Consider the following 20,812-nt stretch of genomic DNA (forward strand, 5'->3'; position numbering starts at 1 on the left):
CTGTGAATTTGCGGTAAAATTACTGGCCCGTGTGAAAGAGGCCTTATACCCAAAATTTTCCACAGGTGACAATCTTAAAGCCTATAGAGTTATAACTGATTTTGGTGCCATTATCGACACCTTTTTCTCTTTTTGGCCGAACGCCAATAACATCATTTTACATCAAAATGTTTCGGTGGCTGAAATTTCGGTGCATCTCTAGGGTGGATTTACTAAAGGCAAATAGACTGTTCACTTTGGAAGTGCAGTTGCACTCTTTTTTTCTTAGTAAATGTCAATGTGGTAAAACTTCAGTTTGTAAAGACTACTCAATCAGGTGCAAGGAAAAAAAAAAAAAGCATTTTTGCTTGCACATGAATATATGATGGAAATCAACAATGCTTTACCACATTTACAGTACTAAAAACTTTGGGGGAAATTAGTGCAACTGCACTTGCAAAGTGCACATTTTTTTGTCTTTAGTAAATCACCTCCAATATGTCTAATACAAGATGTCCAATGTGATACAGTGTAAATAGTCACAAGTGCTTTGCAGCACATAATAACACTTTTATACACTTTATAAGCTGGATTACAACCCTTAAAATATTTGCATGTTGACTTATTCAAGTGCTGATTCTGGCTCTAAACAGAATGGACACTAGATACAATAAGGTCCTCTGTGACCGAAGCAGTCTATATGGGCAGAATCTAACATACATTGATATTGGCATAGAGTTCCATTAATGTAAAAAAAAAGTCTGCAACTTTAAGGCAAGGTTTAAACTAGTGCAGACCATGTGTCCTGCGTTTGCTCGGGAACGGCAGGCCCATTCATTTGAATGGGCTGCTTTTCCGTGTAAACCGCACAAAAAAGGTGCATGCACCTTTTTAAAAATGCAGTTTCAGGAAAACTGCATGGTGTCTTTGACCATGCGGTTTCCCTGCGGTTCCCAGACCCACGATCGTGCTGTGGGCAGAGATGTGAGGGGGTGCCATTCATTCTGAATGGCAGCTCTCACGTGTCTTGCAAGAGCAGTGCGATTTGGCTGCGGGTGGTTGCAGGTGCGGGAATCAATGCGATTCCCACATCCGCAACTGGAATGCACAGTACAGGCTAGTGTGAACCTAGCCTAAATCCCAACTCTGGGCTTGTGGCCAGAAATAATTCAACGCCATCACTTCGCCCACCAGGGGCACATATAACAACGTGACAACACAGGAGCACAACTGGGAGTCAGGGACAGTGCACTGTCACCCTATAACAGAAGTGCCTGAACAAAGATCTTCATGGCAGGATCACCAGGTTTTATTTTAATGGAAGCTGCATATGTAAAAAGATTAAAAACAACTACTGAAATTACATTTACACATTAAAACTTATGCAATTTAGTGATTAAGTTTAAAGTACTTTAAAGTACTAGTAAACATTTATTCAAAAGTCATTCAATTATAAAAACAGAAAAAACAAGAAATAAGCCTACGATTTTCATACATATATTACCCAGAAATAGCAAGCAGATTGTAATAATGTTGATATATTGGTATAAGATACAATCTACTACAGGATGACTATAATATTTTCACTATAATTTCTTAAAAAAATAGCACTCAATAGTAAGAAAGAAACGGTTGCAGGTTATAAAACAGGTCCTCTTTGCACTCGGTCTCCTCTTTTGCATTATTTAGGACAGTTATTTTCGTTCCATTTTTGCTACAAATTGTTGGATATCTTTTGCCAGAATTTCTGGCTCTTCAAAGGCAGCAAAGTGGCCCCCTCGGGGCATGTGATTAAAAGAGACGATGTTGACGTACTTCTGCTTGGCCCACAGGAGAGGACAAAGCAACAGATCGTTGGGGAACATGGCGATGCCTGTGGGGACCATGACGGGGACTCTGCAAGACATTAGTAGAAGAGAAAGAAAGGGGGGGGGAGCATTCAGTGAACTGTAAAAAGCCACAATCTGCCTTATGAAAAGCACTTATGAGTTATGGAGACAATTTTACAACAGATAGCCTTGTGCACCTCACTCGCCGAAGAACTACAAGTCTCAGCAATAAATCTCTGCAATAACATAACCACTTTTCTACCAGGGAATTTTTTAAATTTTTTTTGCACACGTTAAAATCTGCATTTTTTGCTAGAAATTACTTTAAAACCTCAAACAATTATATATATACTGAAAGCAGAAACCCTGGAGAATACAATGGTTGAAGTTACACTTTTCTATGTTGCTTGATATTTGCGCAGATGTTTATCAAATGCAATTTTAAGAAAAAATTACACTAAGGCCCCTTTCACACTGGGGCGAGGCAGCGTCGGCGGTAAAGCGGCGCTATATTTAGTGGCACTTTACCGTCGTATTTGCGGGGGTACCCTTTTTCGGCTGCTAGCAGGGTGGTAAAAGCGCCCCGCTAGCGGCCGAGAAAGGGTTAAAACCACCGCAAAGCACTGCTGCAGCAGCGCTATGCTGGCAGTATAGCCGCGCTGCCCCACTGATTTCAACGGGCAGGAGCTGTGAAGAAGCAGTGTATACACCGCTCTTTCACCGCTCAAAAGATGCTGCTAGCAGGACTTTTTTTACCGTCCTGCCAGCGCACCGCTCCAGTGTGAAAGCCCTTGGGGCTTTCACATTGGAGACACAGCAGCGGCTCTTTCAGGGTGCTTTGCATGCGCTATTTTTAGCACTGTAGAGCTTGCAATGCGCCCCAGTGTGAAAGGGGTCTTAAAGGAAATTTTAGTGCATACAAACAAAATATAATACCCAAAAATTCTACAGGTTGCATGTTTTGAGTTACAGAGGAGGTCTAGGGCTAGAATTATTGCTTTCGCTCTACTGATCACGGCGATAACTCATGTGTGTGGTTTGAACACCATTTTCATATGTGGGCGCTGCTCACGTATGCGTTTGCTTCTACACACGAGCTCGGCGGGACAAGGCGCGTTTAATTTTTTCTTTTTTCCGATAAATTTTACCTTTTTACACTGTTCTTTTTTTTTTTTAAATTGTGTCACTTTTATTCCTATTACAAGGAATGTAAACATCCCTTGTAATAGAAAAGAAGCATGACAGGACCTCTTAAATATAAGATCTGGGGTCAAAAAGACCTCAGATCTCATATTTACTCAAAAATGCAATAAAAAAAATAAAAAAATAAAATATAATTAAAAGAAAATAAATAAATGCTGCTTTAAGTGCTATGGGCGGAAGTGACGTTTTGATGCTGCTTCCACTTTGCAATGGTATGGATACGGGTGGGGACCATCTTCCCCTCACTTGTCTCCATAACAAGCCAGGGAGAGGACCTGATCGCCTCCGCCGCTACCGACGGCTCCAGTAAGCGGTGGAGGGCACCGGAGAGACCACTATTATTGGAAACCGGACCGCTCACTGAAGAAGAGGATACCGGGGTTATGGCAGCTATCTGCTTCCATGACACAGATATCCCTCTTCAAAGTGCCGACGTATATCGACGTGAGCCGGTCCAGAAGTGGTTAATGAAGCATTATTATTTACAAAGCTGCATTCATTTGTGTCTGTTATATCAACCTAGAGTTCAGCCTTAAATGATTGCATTTGTTATTTTGAAACGGAAGTATAAAGTTGTGGTAGATAAAAGAGTACTTGTCAGAATAATCAAAACATTTTTTGGTGTAATTCTCCATAGCCTGTGTAATGGGAGCGTGGCAAGGGTGTGACCTTTGCCTACAAACTTTGTACTACAATGCGTTGTCCTTTCCTATTTCAGAAATCTGGGGATATGCCAGTCTGCCATTCATAGTTCCTCAGCATAGGGAGAGACTAAGCTTGCCCAAACCTGAATTGCAGGTTAGTATATTGAAGAAAAAAGTATGAAAAAAGTGTGAAAGGGCCCTCTGCCATTTAAAGTTTAATCTGCATGAATAAATTCCTGATATGTCACAATATATAACTAAAATATATTTATCTAAAATAAAACTCCACCTTTTATCACAAAAAAAACAGTAATTAAGCTCCTCTGCCTAGGGTGAGATTACTTTATCAGTCTGTTGCAGGCAAGAGGAAGCATTTCCTCAGTCTCCCCCCTCCCAGTGATCAGGCTGCACCTTGTAACTTTGTAGCAGAAGTCACAAGGTGAGAGGCTATAACAGGGGCTAATCTGTGTCAGACAATTGTGCACACAGCCAATACTTTTACAAGCACCAGGGTATACATAACTGTGAGCCAGCATCTCAGTCTGGAATGTAGATGCTGATGATGGATGACACAAAGATGGCTCTGTCCTCCTGGAAATAAAAGTAGATGAAGGCATTGTCTGTGCACCGTGACCTCTGTGAGCTATGAAATACCCAGAAGTGTTCCAAGCGTGCACACTCATCTACTTAGCATGCTGCACTTACCATAAAAAGTACATTAAGCAAGGTTCACCTAAATTGGGATGATTTATATACATTTTCTTCTACTAACTCTACCCATTCACATACTTTTCATGTTTGGCCTGGCCAATTCCTTTTCCCAGGTTTTCCTTGTAGAACCTCATGGAGGAGACAATGGAGCCGGAGAGCCAATAAATCATGACATTGGTCAGAAGTTCGTCCAAAGTGAATTTCCTGGAACACAGGAGAACAAGGGGTAAGAATGAGTTCAGATTGTCAGACTGAGCAGAACTGGGTGTGACACATACCAATATAAAGTGATTGGATGGACTTGCACAGGGTTTATGCAGGTCAACATAGAGCCTAACAGTGGCGGCTGGTGCTCAAAATTTTTGGGGGGGTGCAAACAAACTGAAAAATACTGAACCTCAGCATCAATTGCAGCCATTGTCACTGTGCCCATCAAATGCAGCCACTGTGCCCATCAAATGCAGCCACTGTGCCCATCAAATGCAGCCACTGTGCCCATCATATGCAGCCACTTGTGCCCATCAAACGCAACCACTGTGCCCATCATATGCAGCCACTTGTGTCCAGTATATGCAGCCAGTTATGCCCATCAAATGTGCAGCCAGGCGCGTCCCCCGGCTTGGCTGTCACTTCACTATTTTTAGTGCTTGTCCGATCTGATTTATATCAGATGAACTGGCGTGATGGGTACAACCAGCCTGCTGGATTTTACATGCAATTATCGATAGTGGCTGGTATAACCGCTAGTGATAATCACTCTCTCCCCCCCTCCCCCTAGCGGGAGATCACTATGAAATTCGCTCCATGTATGGCCTGCATAAAGCACACACAATAAGAACATATTACGAATGATTGTCTGTTTTTTTTTTGCATGCTAGTTTCACATCGAAAATGAATAGGTTACTAGAGTTTAAAAAAAAATTCTTGTAAGACAGAATACAAATCCCCCCCGATGATGTATTGTAATGTATACTTTTGTTTCCAAGCATGTGCGGTCTTGATCACTTGATTTTTTAGGAATGAATACTGTACTGATTAAACAAAAATTGTTTGTTCTGTTATCTTACCAAAAACATTTTTGTGTTTGTCCCTTCGGATAATTTCGCATGAACTGTCGTGATCGGCTCTCGAAAGCTGTGTACTAACAAAATGTTTTTTTTTGTCTGATTACCTAATCATGTGTAGTAGGCTTTAAGCAGATCATACAGGTAGCAATGTTCAAGCAATTTTTATCACGTTTGAATGACAGGCAATGGAACATATGGTTAGCCTGTATTCACACGAGTGTTTAGCCATGCTGCCAATCCCAGCAACAAGAATCTACTGATTCCTACAGCTGGGAATGACAGCTGTGTGTGGATAGCCGCAGAGCCCATACAGTGCCATGACAGGCTGTCAGCTGCCACAGATTGCACAGCCAGCAATTACCTGCAGTGATTGTGGCTGGATGCACTTCATCACAGATCCTGTCTGGTAGACTTATCATGATGAGAAAATCACCAAAAGCACAGTTAGGAAGCAGAGCCTGCATATGTAATGATCGAATATGGCTGTATACATGTTTAGATATACAACCCCAATGCCATAAAAGTTGCGACGTTGTGTAACATCTACATGAAACGGAATGCAATGATTTGTAAATCTCAAAAACTCATATTGTATTCACAATAGAAAACATGTAAAATCTTTAAACTGAGAAAATATACGACTTTAAGAAAAAAATAAGGTCATTTTGAAATTGATGCCAGCAACATGTCTCAAAAAAGTTGGGACAGGACAACAAAAACTGGCAAAGTACAACCCCAGGACAGGGCCATGTTTATCATGGTGTATCATCCATTACTGGAGTTTGAGGAGAGAAATGTTGTCCCATTCTTGCAGGAGTATATGCTGCTCTAAAACCTGGATCTATCTTTCAGCATTGATGGTGCCTTTTTAGATGTGCAAGCTGCCCATTCCACACGCATTATTACACCTCTATACCATCAGAGGTTCAGGCTTTTGAACTGAGCGCTGATAACAGGCCGGAAGGTCCCTCTCTTCTATAGTCCGGAGGACGCGGCTCCCATGGTTGCCGAAAAAAAGTCAAAGTTTGATTCGTCTGACCACAGAATGGCTTTCCACTTTGCAACAGACCATTTTAAAGGAGCTTTGGCCCAGAGCTTTCCTGAATCATGTTCAGATATGGCTTTTTCTTTGCATGACGGAGCTTTTACTTGCATTTTTTGATGTCACAGCAAACTATGTTCACAGACAGTAATTTCTGGACGTATTCCTGACCCCATGCAGTGATGTCAATCACAGAATCATGCCCGTTTTTTATACAGTCTGATGCCATAGAATGCAATAAAGCGGTGTTCCACCCACAAATTATTTTTTTTTTAAGAGTCAGCAGCTATAAACACTGTAGCTGCTGACTTTGATAAGGACACTCACCTCTCCAGGGAGCCCGCAATGTCGGCCCCCCGAGGCCGATCCGCCCATGGGATAGGGTGCAGGCGCCGCCATTCTAACTAAGGGAAAACGGCAGTGGAGCCTTGCAGCAGCGTTGCTCGGCGCTTTGTGAATGGCCAGCTGTCTTCTGGGACTCACACAGGTCCCAAAAGACAGCGGGGGGGCCTCGCCGCACAAAAGGATATGACGTCTTAGGCCGCGGACTGGATGGATTGGAAGTACACTATGTACTTCATAAAAGGGTACAATAGAAGAAAAAAAATGTATTTTAATATCCAAAAACGAGGGGTGGAGAGGTGGTCTTTCGTTTGGTGGAACTCCGCTTTAAGATAAAAAAAACCTTCTGACTTTACAATCACTTTAAAATCTTAAAAAAGGGGCCAGTCTAAAGATCAGCGAGCTGTGCAATTAGGGGTGAATTCCTTCCTCCCTGTTTTCTCTTGGCTCCTCCCACAAACGTTGGCTTTTCCATATGTACCTCTCCAGACCTCCATCCTCGTGGTCACGAAAATCAGGGTCTGTCCAAGTGGAGAATTTCTCTAGAATGTATGATGCCATACCAACGGGGGAATTATTTAGTCCACAGCCTGCAAAACAGAAACATTCGATTTTAGGACATAACTCCACTACTGAGAACGTTTTCAGGAATGACTGAATACAACTTTCACCAATATACCTGTTTATCCTCTATGTCTCTGATAGAAACTTTCTATCATATGTCTGGGTAAAATTTAAACTGTCAAGGGGGATACTGTCTGTATGGTTTGTATTACCTGCAGATTAGCCTATTCATCAGAGTTTTTCTCTCTATCCTGTCCTCGATTTGCCAGCACAATCTCACATCTTGGATCTCAGTCCCTATGAGGCTGTGTCTCCGGCCATGACCCAGGATCACAGTGTTACTCTTACTTGGGTTAGGCCCCTTTCACACGTGCGGACCGTATGTCCGTATTTCATCCATCCGTTTTGGGATGAAATACGGACATACATGCATCCCTATGGAATATTGGGAGTCAGCGGATGAACATCCGCTGACCCCCGATATTATTCGTCCCCGCTATGGTCCGATTCTGCAGACGGAGGAAAATCCTATTTTTCTATCCGTCTGCAGAGCGGATCGGATGAACACAGAGAGACGGTCTGTGTTCATCCGATCCCCCCATAGGGGAGAGCGGAGATCTGACAGGGCGGTCCCTGCACAGTGTGCAGGGACCGCCCTGTCATCCGCCGGCTCAGCGGGGATCAACGGAGCAATCCCGCGCTGAGCAAGCCGATGTTCACGGGGCGGATCATCACGGATCCGTCCCGTGTGAAAGGGGCCTTACTGCGCATGCATAACTCATAAAGACATTAATTACGGTGATCAGGAGCTACAGGGGGTCGCCCCTGCATAATTAAAAGCCGGGCAACTCCAGTAAGTGGGTAGGGTCTGGGTGGGAACACCTGGGCGGCCCGTGGCAGGATGTGGGTGAGATTAAAGCTTCGTACACACAACAATTTTTTTTTGTTCAATACAGCCCAGGTCAGAGGCGCTGTACTAACAATCCGTGTTAGTACAGCGATCTGCTCTGCTGATCTGTTGTGTTCTGACAGGGGGCGGCCCCCTCACCAGAACACTCTGGTCAGTGCTCTCAGGCATTGGCTGGAAACGCTGATCAGGAGCCGATCGGCAGACCTTTTTTGGTCATGAGCCTCCAACAGAAGTCGGCTGGCCGGATTCTGACGGACCAGCTACCATACACACAGGCCAAATGTTGGCCGGTTTCTATTCAACCAGCCGATACCGGCCGACATTCGGCCCATGGGTACTAGGCTTAACTGTTCCTGGGGAGAGGGACTGAAATGTTTGTACAGTGAATGTGTTCCATGTATAGGATGGGACCCTGGCTTGGGAATGGGACATAACTGACCGAAATTGTAAAGGAGCCTCAATTATCGTGGTGTCATTTTGAAAAGATTACAGGACATTTTAGAAAATGCAAATTCAAAGTCCCATGTGCCAATCTTTATTGTTATTTAATTAGAGTGCCCTGTGTGCCTCTAGTTGATTTACATTCCAGCACGGGACTTTGTACTATTAAAGAGAACCAGTCATTAAAAAAAAAATAGCAGATAAAAGCACAGAAAAATCAAGTGTTTTGAATGCTTACTCGTAGCATTTTTCTTTCCAAAATAGTTTTTTGTATCCACCTGCAATGTGTCTTTAAACTTGCTAGAAAATTTGGATACTCCAGGAGAGTACTTTCCTAGCACAGCCTCTCCTTTCATAACATAGCCCTCTTGTCTATGCTGGCCCATCTCCTTCACCCTTCCTACATACCCTTTTATGTAAATTCCAGGGGAGGAGTGATTGGGAATACTATGGAGGGTCCCCTGGGTGACAGCTCTGAGTCTGCTGGGGGTGCTGACATCACATCCAAGATGGCGGTGCCAAGCAGCAGTCTCAGGGCTTTTGGATGTCAACTCGAGGGTGGCTTTTACAGGTAAATAACTGGCATAAATACATTAAATGCACATATTTTATGGAAAATGTTGGTAAAATGACTGATCTGGTGACAGGGTCTCTTACAAGGTATACAATAATTGTCTTCGTTTTGTGCCTTTTCATAGCTCATCTTCATCCTCAAGTAATTTTGGCTTTAAAGTAGGTAGGAGCAAGTTAGGCACATATTTTTAAAATAGCTTTGTGGTGGTTTGTAGAGCAGATTATGAGTAGGTGCAGACAAGCACATACAGATACTATATGTACACACGTAGCCAACCAGTGACTTGGCTCCATGCCCTGTTACTTCATTAATAATTGGCTTAAAATGTAAGCAGATGTCATTCAATGAAGAGATCAAAGTCCCAATAACCAACAGATTTTCAGTTTTGTTAAAAAGCCTTTATTAAAAATGAAGTTTATTCTGATTATTTTTGCCTTCCCTGGTCCAGTTCCCCCCTCATCAACTGCTATTGAAATTGAAAATAAAAGCTGTTTTATTACAAACCTTATTTTATACCCTGAGACATGATCACTGGGTCCCTGTGCTTCTCTATGCAATACAAACAGATCATAGTTAGTGGGAAGGGCCAGCAGGGTTGTACATAGCTTCCTGAAAACATTACAGCACCCTTCCTCAGTACTCCTCTCAGCCTTGATGCAAGCAGTGGGATGGCTTTTGGGAGGAGTTGTGCAAATATCTTAATGCATTGATGGGTGGATGTGAGTCTGGAAATGTGGATGTTGCTTGGCAGGCTGTCTTTGCATGCAGACATGCCACATGTGATGCTGATCCCCCATGATTGAAAAAACTGAAATTCAATAAAAAAAAGGGATGGGTCAGGGAAAGTCTGGCTGGGGAGGAAAGAACTAGATGATAGTGGACTTCCTCCCTTCGGGAAATGAAGTGGGCTCTATTTGACTTGCTACAGCATCTATTGCACAATGTAAAAAGATTACAGTTTGTGGTTAAATCAGAGAAAGCAATTTCAGTACAGAAGAGGAGCCTGTACAACTGTGCAGGACAGAAGTGAAACTTTAAGATCTCTTTCTTGGGTACTGCAGAGGAGTCTCTTATTTTAATGTAGACTGAAGTTGCTGTCAAACACTGAGCTACCCAATAAGGAAGGCGTTCCTGCGTTTTACAATTACCGTACTTAAAAAAAAAAATTTGTAGCTTGGACCAAAATAAAAAGTAATAAATTCCATGTATGACAAAAATTAACAGGAAATGCTTGCTTCATAACACAAATAGCCAAATATGGAATTATGTGGCTGTAACCTAATCCATAAAGCATGCAGATATGATTCAGTTGCTGTTCAAACATTAGAAGGGGGAAGAGGCCTGATCTAGATGACTTTGAATGTTGAATAATAGTTAGTACCAGATGTGGTGACTGCAGCATCTTAGAGATCGCCGACCTCCTGGGATTTACATGCACTGTGGTCTCCAGGGTCTAGAAGGCTATATCCAAACTCACAAGTCAGACTTTGAAGAAGCTGGGTTACTGCAGAAGAAAGCCAGGATGGAATCCTCACCTCTAGCTAAGAACGGGGAAACAAGACTATAAGGCCCAACAGATCACCAAAACTGAACAGCCGAAGTCTGCAAAAATGGTGCCTGCTCAAATAGACGTAGCTGTTCCCTACAGCTTACAGAGGGCAGGATTATTATTGGACATACACAGTACAGGGGCGGATCCAGAGTCTAGTCTCGGGAGGGGCACTGCCAGAAAATATATTTTTTTGGGGTACATCTATCGGGGAAATGGCTGGTGTTGGCGCTTCAATCATCAAGGCACCATGGTTGTTATGGTGTCAGGATGATTGAACGCATTATTACTATTATTACATTGTTATAAAAAATTAAATAGTTTAACTCACCATAATGCAGAATCAGTGGGAGCCCCAAGTGTGTCAGTTGCCACGTCACCTGTCATCAGATGCAGATTGTCACTTGCCACGTCACCTGTCATCAGATGCAGATTGTCACTTGCCACGTCACCTGCCACATGTTGCGGATTGTCACTTGCCACGTCGCTTGTCACCAGATGCAGGTTGTCATTTGCCACGTCACCTGCCACATGTTGCGGATTGTCACTTGCCACGTCGCTTGTCACCAGATGCAGATTGTCACTTGCCACGTCGCCTGCCACATGTTGCGGATTGTCACTTGCCACGTCGCTTGTCACCAGATAAAGGTTGTCACTTGCCACGTCGCCTGCCACATGTTGCGGATGGTCACTTGCCAGGTCACCTGTCACCAGATAAAGATTGTCACTTGCCACGTCTCCTGCCACATGTTGCGGATTGTCACTTGCCACGTCGCCTGTCACCAGATGCAGATTGTCACTTGCCACGTCGCCTGCCACATGTTGCGGATTGTCACTTGCCAGGTCGCCTGTCACCAGATGAAGATTGTCACTTGCCACCTGCTAAGGTGGTCTCTTGTGTCCCAGAGACAGGCAGCAGAGAGATGATTTAATCTCTCTGCTGCCGCAGCTGCCTGCATGGTGAGGGGGGAACTGCAGGGATGCAGAGCGGGCGCCGGGCGGTGAGAGATGATGTCATCTCTCTGCTCCCCCGCCCGTAGGCTCCCTGATTGGCCAGCAGCCCGCTCACACATCGAGCGGCGCCGGCACATCTCACCAACTGAGTCGCTGGGCCAGCCCGCTGTCTCTCTCCTGCGGAGCCGCCCGGCGGCTCTTTCACTTACGGAGCCGCTCGCCGGCTCTGTCACTTACGGAGCCGCCTGCCGGCTCTCTGACACACCCGCATTTCTCGGAGGGGGCAATTGCCCCGTTGCCCCCCCCTGGATCCGCCCCTGACACAGTATGGATCTATCCTATCTTGTTCAAACACTGTAGGATGGTGTTGGCGCTATGGTATGAGCGCGACACCCCTTAATATCAACCAATCTGTGTTTAAGACCGGGTTCACACTATGTGCAGAGGGGCTCACAACATGGGGTCCGGCGTGTCCCTGTTCTTCTTTCAGGGGAGAATCAGGCCTGAATTTTTGCTTGAATTCGGACCTGAAACTGAGCCAAAGACGCAGAGGACCCTTCCCCTTCCCACAGGTTTCTCCGCATCCAATTCACATGACAGGAGACTGTGACTTGCTCTCCATGGAGCCAGTTCACACGGCTCCGGGGCGGCCATGGTGCGGATTGCACAAGAGTCCTGTGCGTCTTTGGCTCCGGTTCAGGTCCGAATTCTGGCAAAAATTCGGGCCCGATTTGTCCCTGAAATGGAGAACAGGGACGCACTGGACCCCTCAAGAGACCTCACTCTATTTTTAGCCTCCGAAGCAGTCGGCAGAGACTGGTGAAACCGGTCAGGCACGGGTCCGGCTTATCCACCCCCAATTCACGACCCACCTGGGACCTACACAGAGATGGGAGAGCTCCATGCTGGATGACCTGCATATGGGTTAAGATCCAAGTCACAGGCAGCAAGACCTGATAAGTATACCATCTTAATGGACTTTTGACTTTCCCTTGTGAAGTTTTCTACAAAGAACTGTGCATACATTCCAATAATCTGATGTTTGATATGGAACATATGGACAGGCCAACCATCTTTGTTTCCTGCTTTTAGCTGGACAACTTTTACAGTGCGAGGGAGGTTTTCCGGGTATCTGTTATCATAGATGACATTTGCATATAACCTACATTGGGTCTCCACATACAGACATATTTCACAAGCCTGGAATTTTACCTCCTCTGGACCACTGTACCCTTTCCTCTACTTGGGCCATCATAGATGCTTTAAAGATGTTGGAATACACAGTTGGAATTTCTAGATCTTGAGCTTTAGCACATCCGTGGATATATGGGACATTGTTCTTATACAGTGTTTATATTGCAATTCCGTACCATCCACATCAACCCTGGTCATTCACAAGAGCGTCCCTGGAACTTAATCTCTTAGGTCCACTGGCTACATGTCCCCCCTCCCCCACACTTGGACTCTGAGGAGTCAGGGGGTATAGTTCTTCGCATACATCACACCCCTGTTGAGTCAGGTTTAATGGTTTCTTGATATATGAGGTGGATATACAATCTTTTTAGCATAAATGTAGTTTGTATTGTGTGGTACCATTTTAGCATGATGTACTTTCTTCTCTTTCAAAATTTTGATACAAAAAAAATAAATATGGTTCTGTTTGATCCAGCGAGTTTATTTATTTTTGATTGACATTAGAGGTGATTGAGCGAAATCAGCCCCCCCCCCCCCCTTCACTGGAATACCCTCGGTGTTCAGAGATATATATATATACACACACACACACATTTTTTGATTTAGTATATAGGGGTAGTATCTTAAGGATCTGTGTTCTTTTTAATGTGATAAATACGCACCGGACCCCTGTTGTAAGCTGCATCCGCACACAGTGTGAACCCAGCCTCAATGTCACAAATATGTAAGTACAACTTTTTTTTAATACATTAAGTCCTTTAAATATTACAGTCCAAATAAAATCTCGTGCTTTTTATTATCTCCTCATAGTTCCGAAACCCACAGGTTATGAATTGTGACAGATTTTTTTTCACTGAAATGACCAAAAATACTTTTTTCCTCCCAATTAAAACATTTAGTGCACTCACGCTGCAATTTTCTATGCTGGCAGAGCTCAGTAACAGCCTCAGCTCTCAATGCTAGTGATCTGATACAGATTTGTGTTGCAAAAGAATACGGCCTGACCAGGTCTGTTACTGATTGCTGACTACAAAGTGCGATGGGTCCGATCTTTACACTGCACAGTTATATCCACAATACATTCACTTCTGTGACTTTAATGGGGTTTTATTATTTTATTGTAATTTTGATTTTTTTTTTAAAATATCCCCAGTTAGTTGCTTTCTCATAAAGTTGACACCTAGTGTTGCCATTATATTCAGTTAGGTCCATATATATTTGGACACAGGCACAATTTTCACAACAAAACAATCTAAATGAATGTGAAGCGCAGACTTTCAGCTTTAATTCAAGGGGTTGAACATAAATATCAAGTACACATTTTAGGAACTTCAACCATTTTTATACACAGTCCCCCCATTTTCAGGGGTTCAAATATAATCATACAGTAAATAAAATGTTAATTTTTTTTATATTTTGTTGAGAATCCTTTACTGGTAATGACTGCCTGAAGTCTGGAACCCATGGACATTGCCAAAGACTGGGCTTCCTTCTTTCTGACGCTTTGCCAGGCTCTAACTGCAGCTGTCTTCAGTTGTTCTTTGTTTGTGGGTCTTTCTGCCTTTATTTTTGCCTTCAGCGAGTGAAATTCATGCTCAGTTGGGCTGAAATCAGGTTATTGACTGGGCCATTGCAGAATATTCCATCTCTATTCCTTCAAAAGCTCCTGGGTTGTTTTGCAGTGTGTTTTGGATCATTGTCTATCTGTACTGTGAAGTGCCGTCCAATCAACTTTGCTGCACTGGGCTGAATCTGGGCTGAGAGTATATCTCTAAACACTGCAGAATTCATCCAGCTGCTTCTGTCACATCATCAATAAACACCATTGACCCAGTGCCACTGGAAGCCATGCATGCCCATGCCATCACACTGCCTCCACCATGTTTTACAGATGACGTTGTGTGCTCTGGATCATGAGCTCTTCCAAGCCTTCTCCACACTTTTTTCTTCCTGTCATTCTGGTACAGATTAATCTTAGTTTCATCCATCCAAAGAATGCTTTTCCAGAACTGGTCTGGCTTTTTTAGATTTTTTTTCGCAAAGTCTAATCTGACTTTTCTATTTTTCATGCTTATGAATAGTTTTCACCTTGTGGTGAACCCTCTGTATTTGCTCTTGTGAAGTCTTCTTTTGATTGTAGACATTGACAATGATACGCCCACCTCCTGGAGAGTGTCCTTCACTTGTCTGGATGTTGTGAATGGGCTTTTCTTTACCATAGAGAGGATCCTGCGATCATCCACCACTGTTGTCTTTCACCGACGGCCAGGCCTTTTAATTTTGCTGAACTCACCAGTGCGTTCTTCTTTACTCAGAATGTACCAAACTGTTGATTTGGCCACTCCTAATGCTGCTGCTATCTCTCTGATAGATTTGTTTTGTTTTTGAAGCCTTATGCCCCGTACACACGGTCGTACTTTGTTAGGACATTCCGACAACAAAATCCTAGGATTTTTTCCGAAGGATGTTGGCTCAAACTTGTCTTGCATACACACGGTCACACAAAGTTGTCGGAAGATCCGATCGTTCTAAACGCGGTGACGTAAAACACGTACGTCGGGACTATAAACGGGGCAGTGGCCAATAGCTTTCATCTCTTTATTCATTCTGAGCATGTGTGGCACTTTGTCCGTCGGATTTGTGTACACACGATCGGAATTTCCGACAACGGATTTTGTTGTCGGAAAATCTTATATCCTGCTCTCAAACTTTGTGTGTCAAAAAATCCGATGGAAAATGTCTGATGGAGCCCACACACAGTCGGAATTTCCGACAACACGCTCTGATCGGACATTTTCCATAGAAAAATCCGACCGTGTGTACGGGGCATAACAATGACCTGTTTCACTTGCATGGACAGCTCCTTTGAACGCATGATGTAGGTTCACAGCAGTAGAGTCCAAATGCAAATACCACACAATCAACTCCAGACCTTTTACCTGCTTAATTGATGAAGAAATAACGAAGGAGTAGCCCACACCTGGCCATGAAACAGCTTTTGATCCAATTGTCTAATTACTTTTGGTCCCTTGAAAAAAGGGGGGGATGGCTATTTTTAAGAGTTGTAATTCCTAAACCCTTCCTCCGATTTGGATGTACATACCCGCAAATTAAACCTGAGAGTGTGCACTTTCAGCCCATATCCATTATATAACAATAGTTTGAATATGTTGTGGTAAATGCCTGAAAAAAACTAAAATTGTGCCTGTGTCCAAATACATATGGACCTAACTCTATGTAATATCAACACAAAATATTTTATATTTGTAAATGTAAAAAAAATAGTTAGACAATTCACTAAAGAAGGCATTGTGCAAAACAGAATGGGGGTTATTTACTAAAACTGGAGAGTGCAAAGTCTGCTGCAGCTCTATATAGAAACCAAATAGCTTCCAGGTTTTATTGTCAAAGCTTAATTGAACAAGCTGAGTTTAGAAGCTGATGGGTTTCTATGCACAGCTGCAACAGATTTTGTGTTCTCCAGTTTTAGTAAATCAACCCCAATGCTTCATCTGTCACTCCTTAAGGCTGGGTTCACACTGGTCCGACAAACGCTCCGACATTGGGAGCTCATGTCGCATGACGTGTGAAATTTAATGTTTCCCTATGGGAGCCGTCCTAACTGGTCCGACACAAGTCGTTCCGACTTTAGAAATGCTCCCTGTACTACTTTGGTCCGACTTTGATCCTACTTCAGCCTATTGACTATCATTGAAGTCGGATCAAAGTCGGATTGCCGTCTTGCATGATCCGACTTCGGCACGCGACTTGTGCTCAGATGTTCTTGAGGGGGAACTCCGCGCCAAATTTTAAATAAAAAACCGGCATGGGTTCCCCCTCCAAGAGCATACCAGGCCCTTGGGTCTGGTATGGACCTTGAGGAGAACCCCCTACGCCGATAAAAACGGCGTGGGGGTCCCCCCCAATCCATACCAGACCCTTATCCGAGCACGCAGCCCGGCCGGACAGGAATGGGGGTGGGGACGAGCGAGCGCCCCCCCCCTCCTGAACCGTACCAGGCCGCATGCCCTCAACATGGGGGGTTGGTGCCTTGGGGGAGGGGGCGCGCTGCGGCCCCCCACCCCAAAGCACCTTGTCCCCATGTTGATGAGGACAAGGGCCTCTTCCCGACAACCCTGGCCGTTGGTTGTCGGGGTCTGCGGGCGGAGGGCTTATCGGAATCCAGGAGCCCCCTTTAATAAGGGGGCCCCCAGATCCCGGCCCCCCACCCTATGTGAATGAGTATGGGGTACATGGTACCCCTACCCATTCACCTAGGGAAGTGTCAATAAAAAAAAACCACAGTACACAGGTTTCAAAATTAATTTATTGGGCAGCTCCGGTATCTTCTTCCGACTTCTCCCGGTGTTCCGCCTCTTCTCCCGGGCCCCGCCGCTATCTTCTTCCAGCTCTATTGCCAGCGAGGGGCCCGGTCTGCTGCCGCTGTCTTGTCGCCGCTGTCTCGCCGCTTCTTCTCTTCATCTCTTCTTCCGATGTTGACACGATGCTCTCCCCGGCTGGAATGCTCTCTGTGCGCTCTGCTCTGACTTATATAGGCGGTGACCCCGCCCCCTTATGCCGTCACAGTCCCTGGGCATGCTGGGACTGTGACGTTTTAGGGGGCGTGGTCATCACCCGATGACCACGCCCCCTTATGCTGTCACAGTCCCAGCATGCCCAGAGACTGTGACGGCATAAGGGGGCGGGGTCACCGCCTATATAAGTCAGAGCAGAGCGCACAGAGAGCATTCCAGCCGGGGAGAGCATCGTGTCAACATCGGAAGAAGAGATGAAGAGAAGAAGCGGCGAGACAGCGGCGACAAGACAGCGGCAGCAGACCGGGCCCCTCGCTGGCAATAGAGCTGGAAGAAGATAGCGGCGGGGCCCGGGAGAAGAGGCGGAACACCGGGAGAAGTCGGAAGAAGATACCGGAGCTGCCCAATAAATTAATTTTGAAACCTGTGTACTGTGGTTTTTTTTATTGACACTTCCCTAGGTGAATGGGTAGGGGTACCATGTACCCCATATTCATTCACATAGGGTGGGGGGCCGGGATCTGGGGGCCCCCTTATTAAAGGGGGCTCCTGGATTCCGATAAGCCCTCCGCCCGCAGACCCCGACAACCAACGGCCAGGGTTGTCGGGAAGAGGCCCTTGTCCTCATCAACATGGGGACAAGGTGCTTTGGGGTGGGGGGCCGCAGCGCGCCCCCTCCCCCAAGGCACCAACCCCCCATGTTGAGGGCATGCGGCCTGGTACGGTTCAGGAGGGGGGGGGCGCTCGCTCGTCCCCACCCCCATTCCTGTCCGGCCGGGCTGCGTGCTCGGATAAGGGTCTGGTATGGATTGGGGGGGACCCCCACGCCGTTTTTATCGGCGTAGGGGGTTCACCTCAAGGTCCATACCAGACCCAAGGGCCTGGTATGCTCTTGGAGGGGGAACCCATGCCGGTTTTTTATTTAAAATTTGGCGCGGAGTTCCCCCTAAAGATTCATACCAAACACAGTGCCGGGCATTGGCGGGGATCCAAGTCGGATCCCCGTTCATTGAAAGTCGGACACATGCCGGCTTCATGTCGCAGGGCAAAGTCGGATCCAAAGTAGGACGGCTGTCGTGTCGCACCAGTGTGAACCCAGCCTTAATGTAACATAGAAACTGAAAAAAAAACTGTTTGGTTGTCATGGGCATCACAGACAGTGCATCCTTCAGATGCTTTGCATAATGTAAAACACCTGACCTATTTTAAAGATGGATTCACTGACAGAATGAACATATGCCACCTCGGGGTGTGTGCCCACACAGGACGGGTTAGCTGGTGCCCACATAGAGATCCAGTGCCAAATTACCATGTAGGATGCTTTACGATAAAAGCAAGACAGAGCGAGGAATGTAGGATAGCCAGAGGTGGCGTTGTAAATATAAAAACTTGGTTCTTCTAAGAGGGGGAGGCGGGCTATTTGTCTTTAAACAAGTAAAATATAGGTAACACTTTAAAAGCCCTCAGCCCTGATGCAAGCAGTGGATGCTTAGTGGGTGTTAGTCTGGAGGAGTGGGCCTTCCCAGGTAGACTGCATTTGCACACAGACCTCCCTAGGTAACGTCCACGTGTAATGTTCCATGGTTGAAAGAACTGGAATCCAATGAATGAAAGAGGAGGGTCAGAGACAGTAAGGCCGGGCAGAAAAGGCCTAGATGATGCTGGATGTTTTCCAGTAACAAATGGGGTGGACCCTATATGACTTGCTGTAGCTTCTAAGTAGCTTACAGTACAATTTAAGTACAGGAGAGGAGCCTGTACAATAGTGCAAGACTGAAGGTAAGGCTGGAGTTCAGCTTTAAAGCGGTTGGAAATATTTTTTTAACTTTTGTTAAAAAGACAAACAACAAACACGCCTATACTTACTTGCTCTGTGCAATGGTTTTGCAAAAAGAGCCCTGATCCTCTTCTTCTAGGACCCCCCCGGCGCTTCTGGCTCCTCCTCTTCATCAGGTGCCCCCACGGAAATCCGCTTTCCATGGGGGCACCCATGCAGGCTCGCTCCCAAGTCCCGTTGCATTGACACAGACAGCAGGACTCGGCCATGACCCCCCCCTCCCATGTCACAGCAACACCTCCTGTTGCTATCAATCTGTCCAATGAGGAGAGCGACAGCTGCGCTTGTGCACATCGCTGGATCGAATTGGGCTCAGGTAAGAAAAAGAGGGGGTCTGGGAGCTTCAGCACAGAAGGTTTTTCACCTTAGTGCATAGAATGCATTAAGGTGAAAAACCTTAAGGCTGTACAACCACTTTAAAATAACACTGCAGAGTATACAGGAAAGCACTGGATTCCTGGCATGATCAACCGTTATTTTTTGCACTCATTGAACAGATATAACAAAACCCTTTAGATGGTGTATTATATAGACCAAAGCGGAGCAAAATAGGAAAGTTCATCTTTAGGGTTTATATACACTTTAAAATACATATTTTCCCCAGTGTCTCTTTAAAATGTGGAGAAGACAAGCTAGACTTCAAAATTCATTCTTAATCCCTTTAGAAGTTTTAATTGAATTATTACTGGGATATGATTCACAGGCACGCATGCTAATCAGCGTGATCCCATATAATGGGCTTCCTGGTATAAAATGCATTTAAAGGCATTTGTGTGAACTGACGGTAATAATTTATGCCAGATATGAGTCATTGCTCAATGCATCGTAATATTGATGTAAGATCCTTTGTTTCTCCGATTACTGAGAAAAGGACAGCTGGATGGTATTTTTCCCACTTTATCTCAATCCATTAGGATGCTCCATTTATTCGCTGAAATTTACAGAAAGTGTCTCCTTCCGCTTAGATGTCTCCTCCAAACACGTATGATTACATTTGAACGTCCCGCACCCTTTACCAGGCAAAATCCATGGCTACAAGGCTATTTTAGCTAAGTGTAAATTGTGTTCAAGGCCAGCACCAGCCAAAATCTCATGATTTCTTTTTGGGTGGTACGGGGAAAGGTTGGAACCTCGGTCAGGTGGTTTTGTCCATACATTTGTTTTCAGCACTTGGCAATGCTAATTTGAAATGGACCCTGTTGTCAGACCACACTCATTCCAACAATTATCTCCTCAATATCTTCTCAATGTGCATTTAGGGATTATTAGCCTCCCTTGCGTAGACATTTAAAGCCTTTGACTTCTGCTGACACTACCATCTTGGATGTGGATTCAGCAGCCTGTGCATACAAAAGTGACACTTTATAGTATGCCTCTTTTCTCCTAACCTGGCTGCTATATAAAAAAAAGATATGGGAGGGGCAGAGGAGCTGGGCC

General features: G+C 44.9%; 1 protein-coding gene across 2 annotated transcripts in view; it reads right to left on the reverse strand.

Annotated features, from left to right (window-relative positions):
• Positions 1-1,367: 1,367 nt before the first annotated feature.
• Positions 1,368-20,812, reverse strand: part of EPHX1 (epoxide hydrolase 1) — a 104,312-nt gene continuing 84,867 nt past the window's right edge. For both annotated transcript variants that reach the window (XM_073628317.1, XM_073628318.1), the window contains 3 exons: positions 7,299-7,407; positions 4,445-4,570; positions 1,368-1,875 (listed from right to left, as the gene is read on the reverse strand). In XM_073628317.1, coding sequence (XP_073484418.1) covers positions 1,674-1,875; positions 4,445-4,570; positions 7,299-7,407 — 437 coding nt within the window. In that variant the 3' untranslated portion in view covers positions 1,368-1,673. The remainder of the gene's footprint in view (positions 1,876-4,444; positions 4,571-7,298; positions 7,408-20,812) is intronic.

This window comes from Aquarana catesbeiana, linkage group LG04, assembly GCF_042186555.1.
Source record: "Aquarana catesbeiana isolate 2022-GZ linkage group LG04, ASM4218655v1, whole genome shotgun sequence".
Classification (NCBI taxonomy): domain Eukaryota; kingdom Metazoa; phylum Chordata; class Amphibia; order Anura; family Ranidae; genus Aquarana; species Aquarana catesbeiana.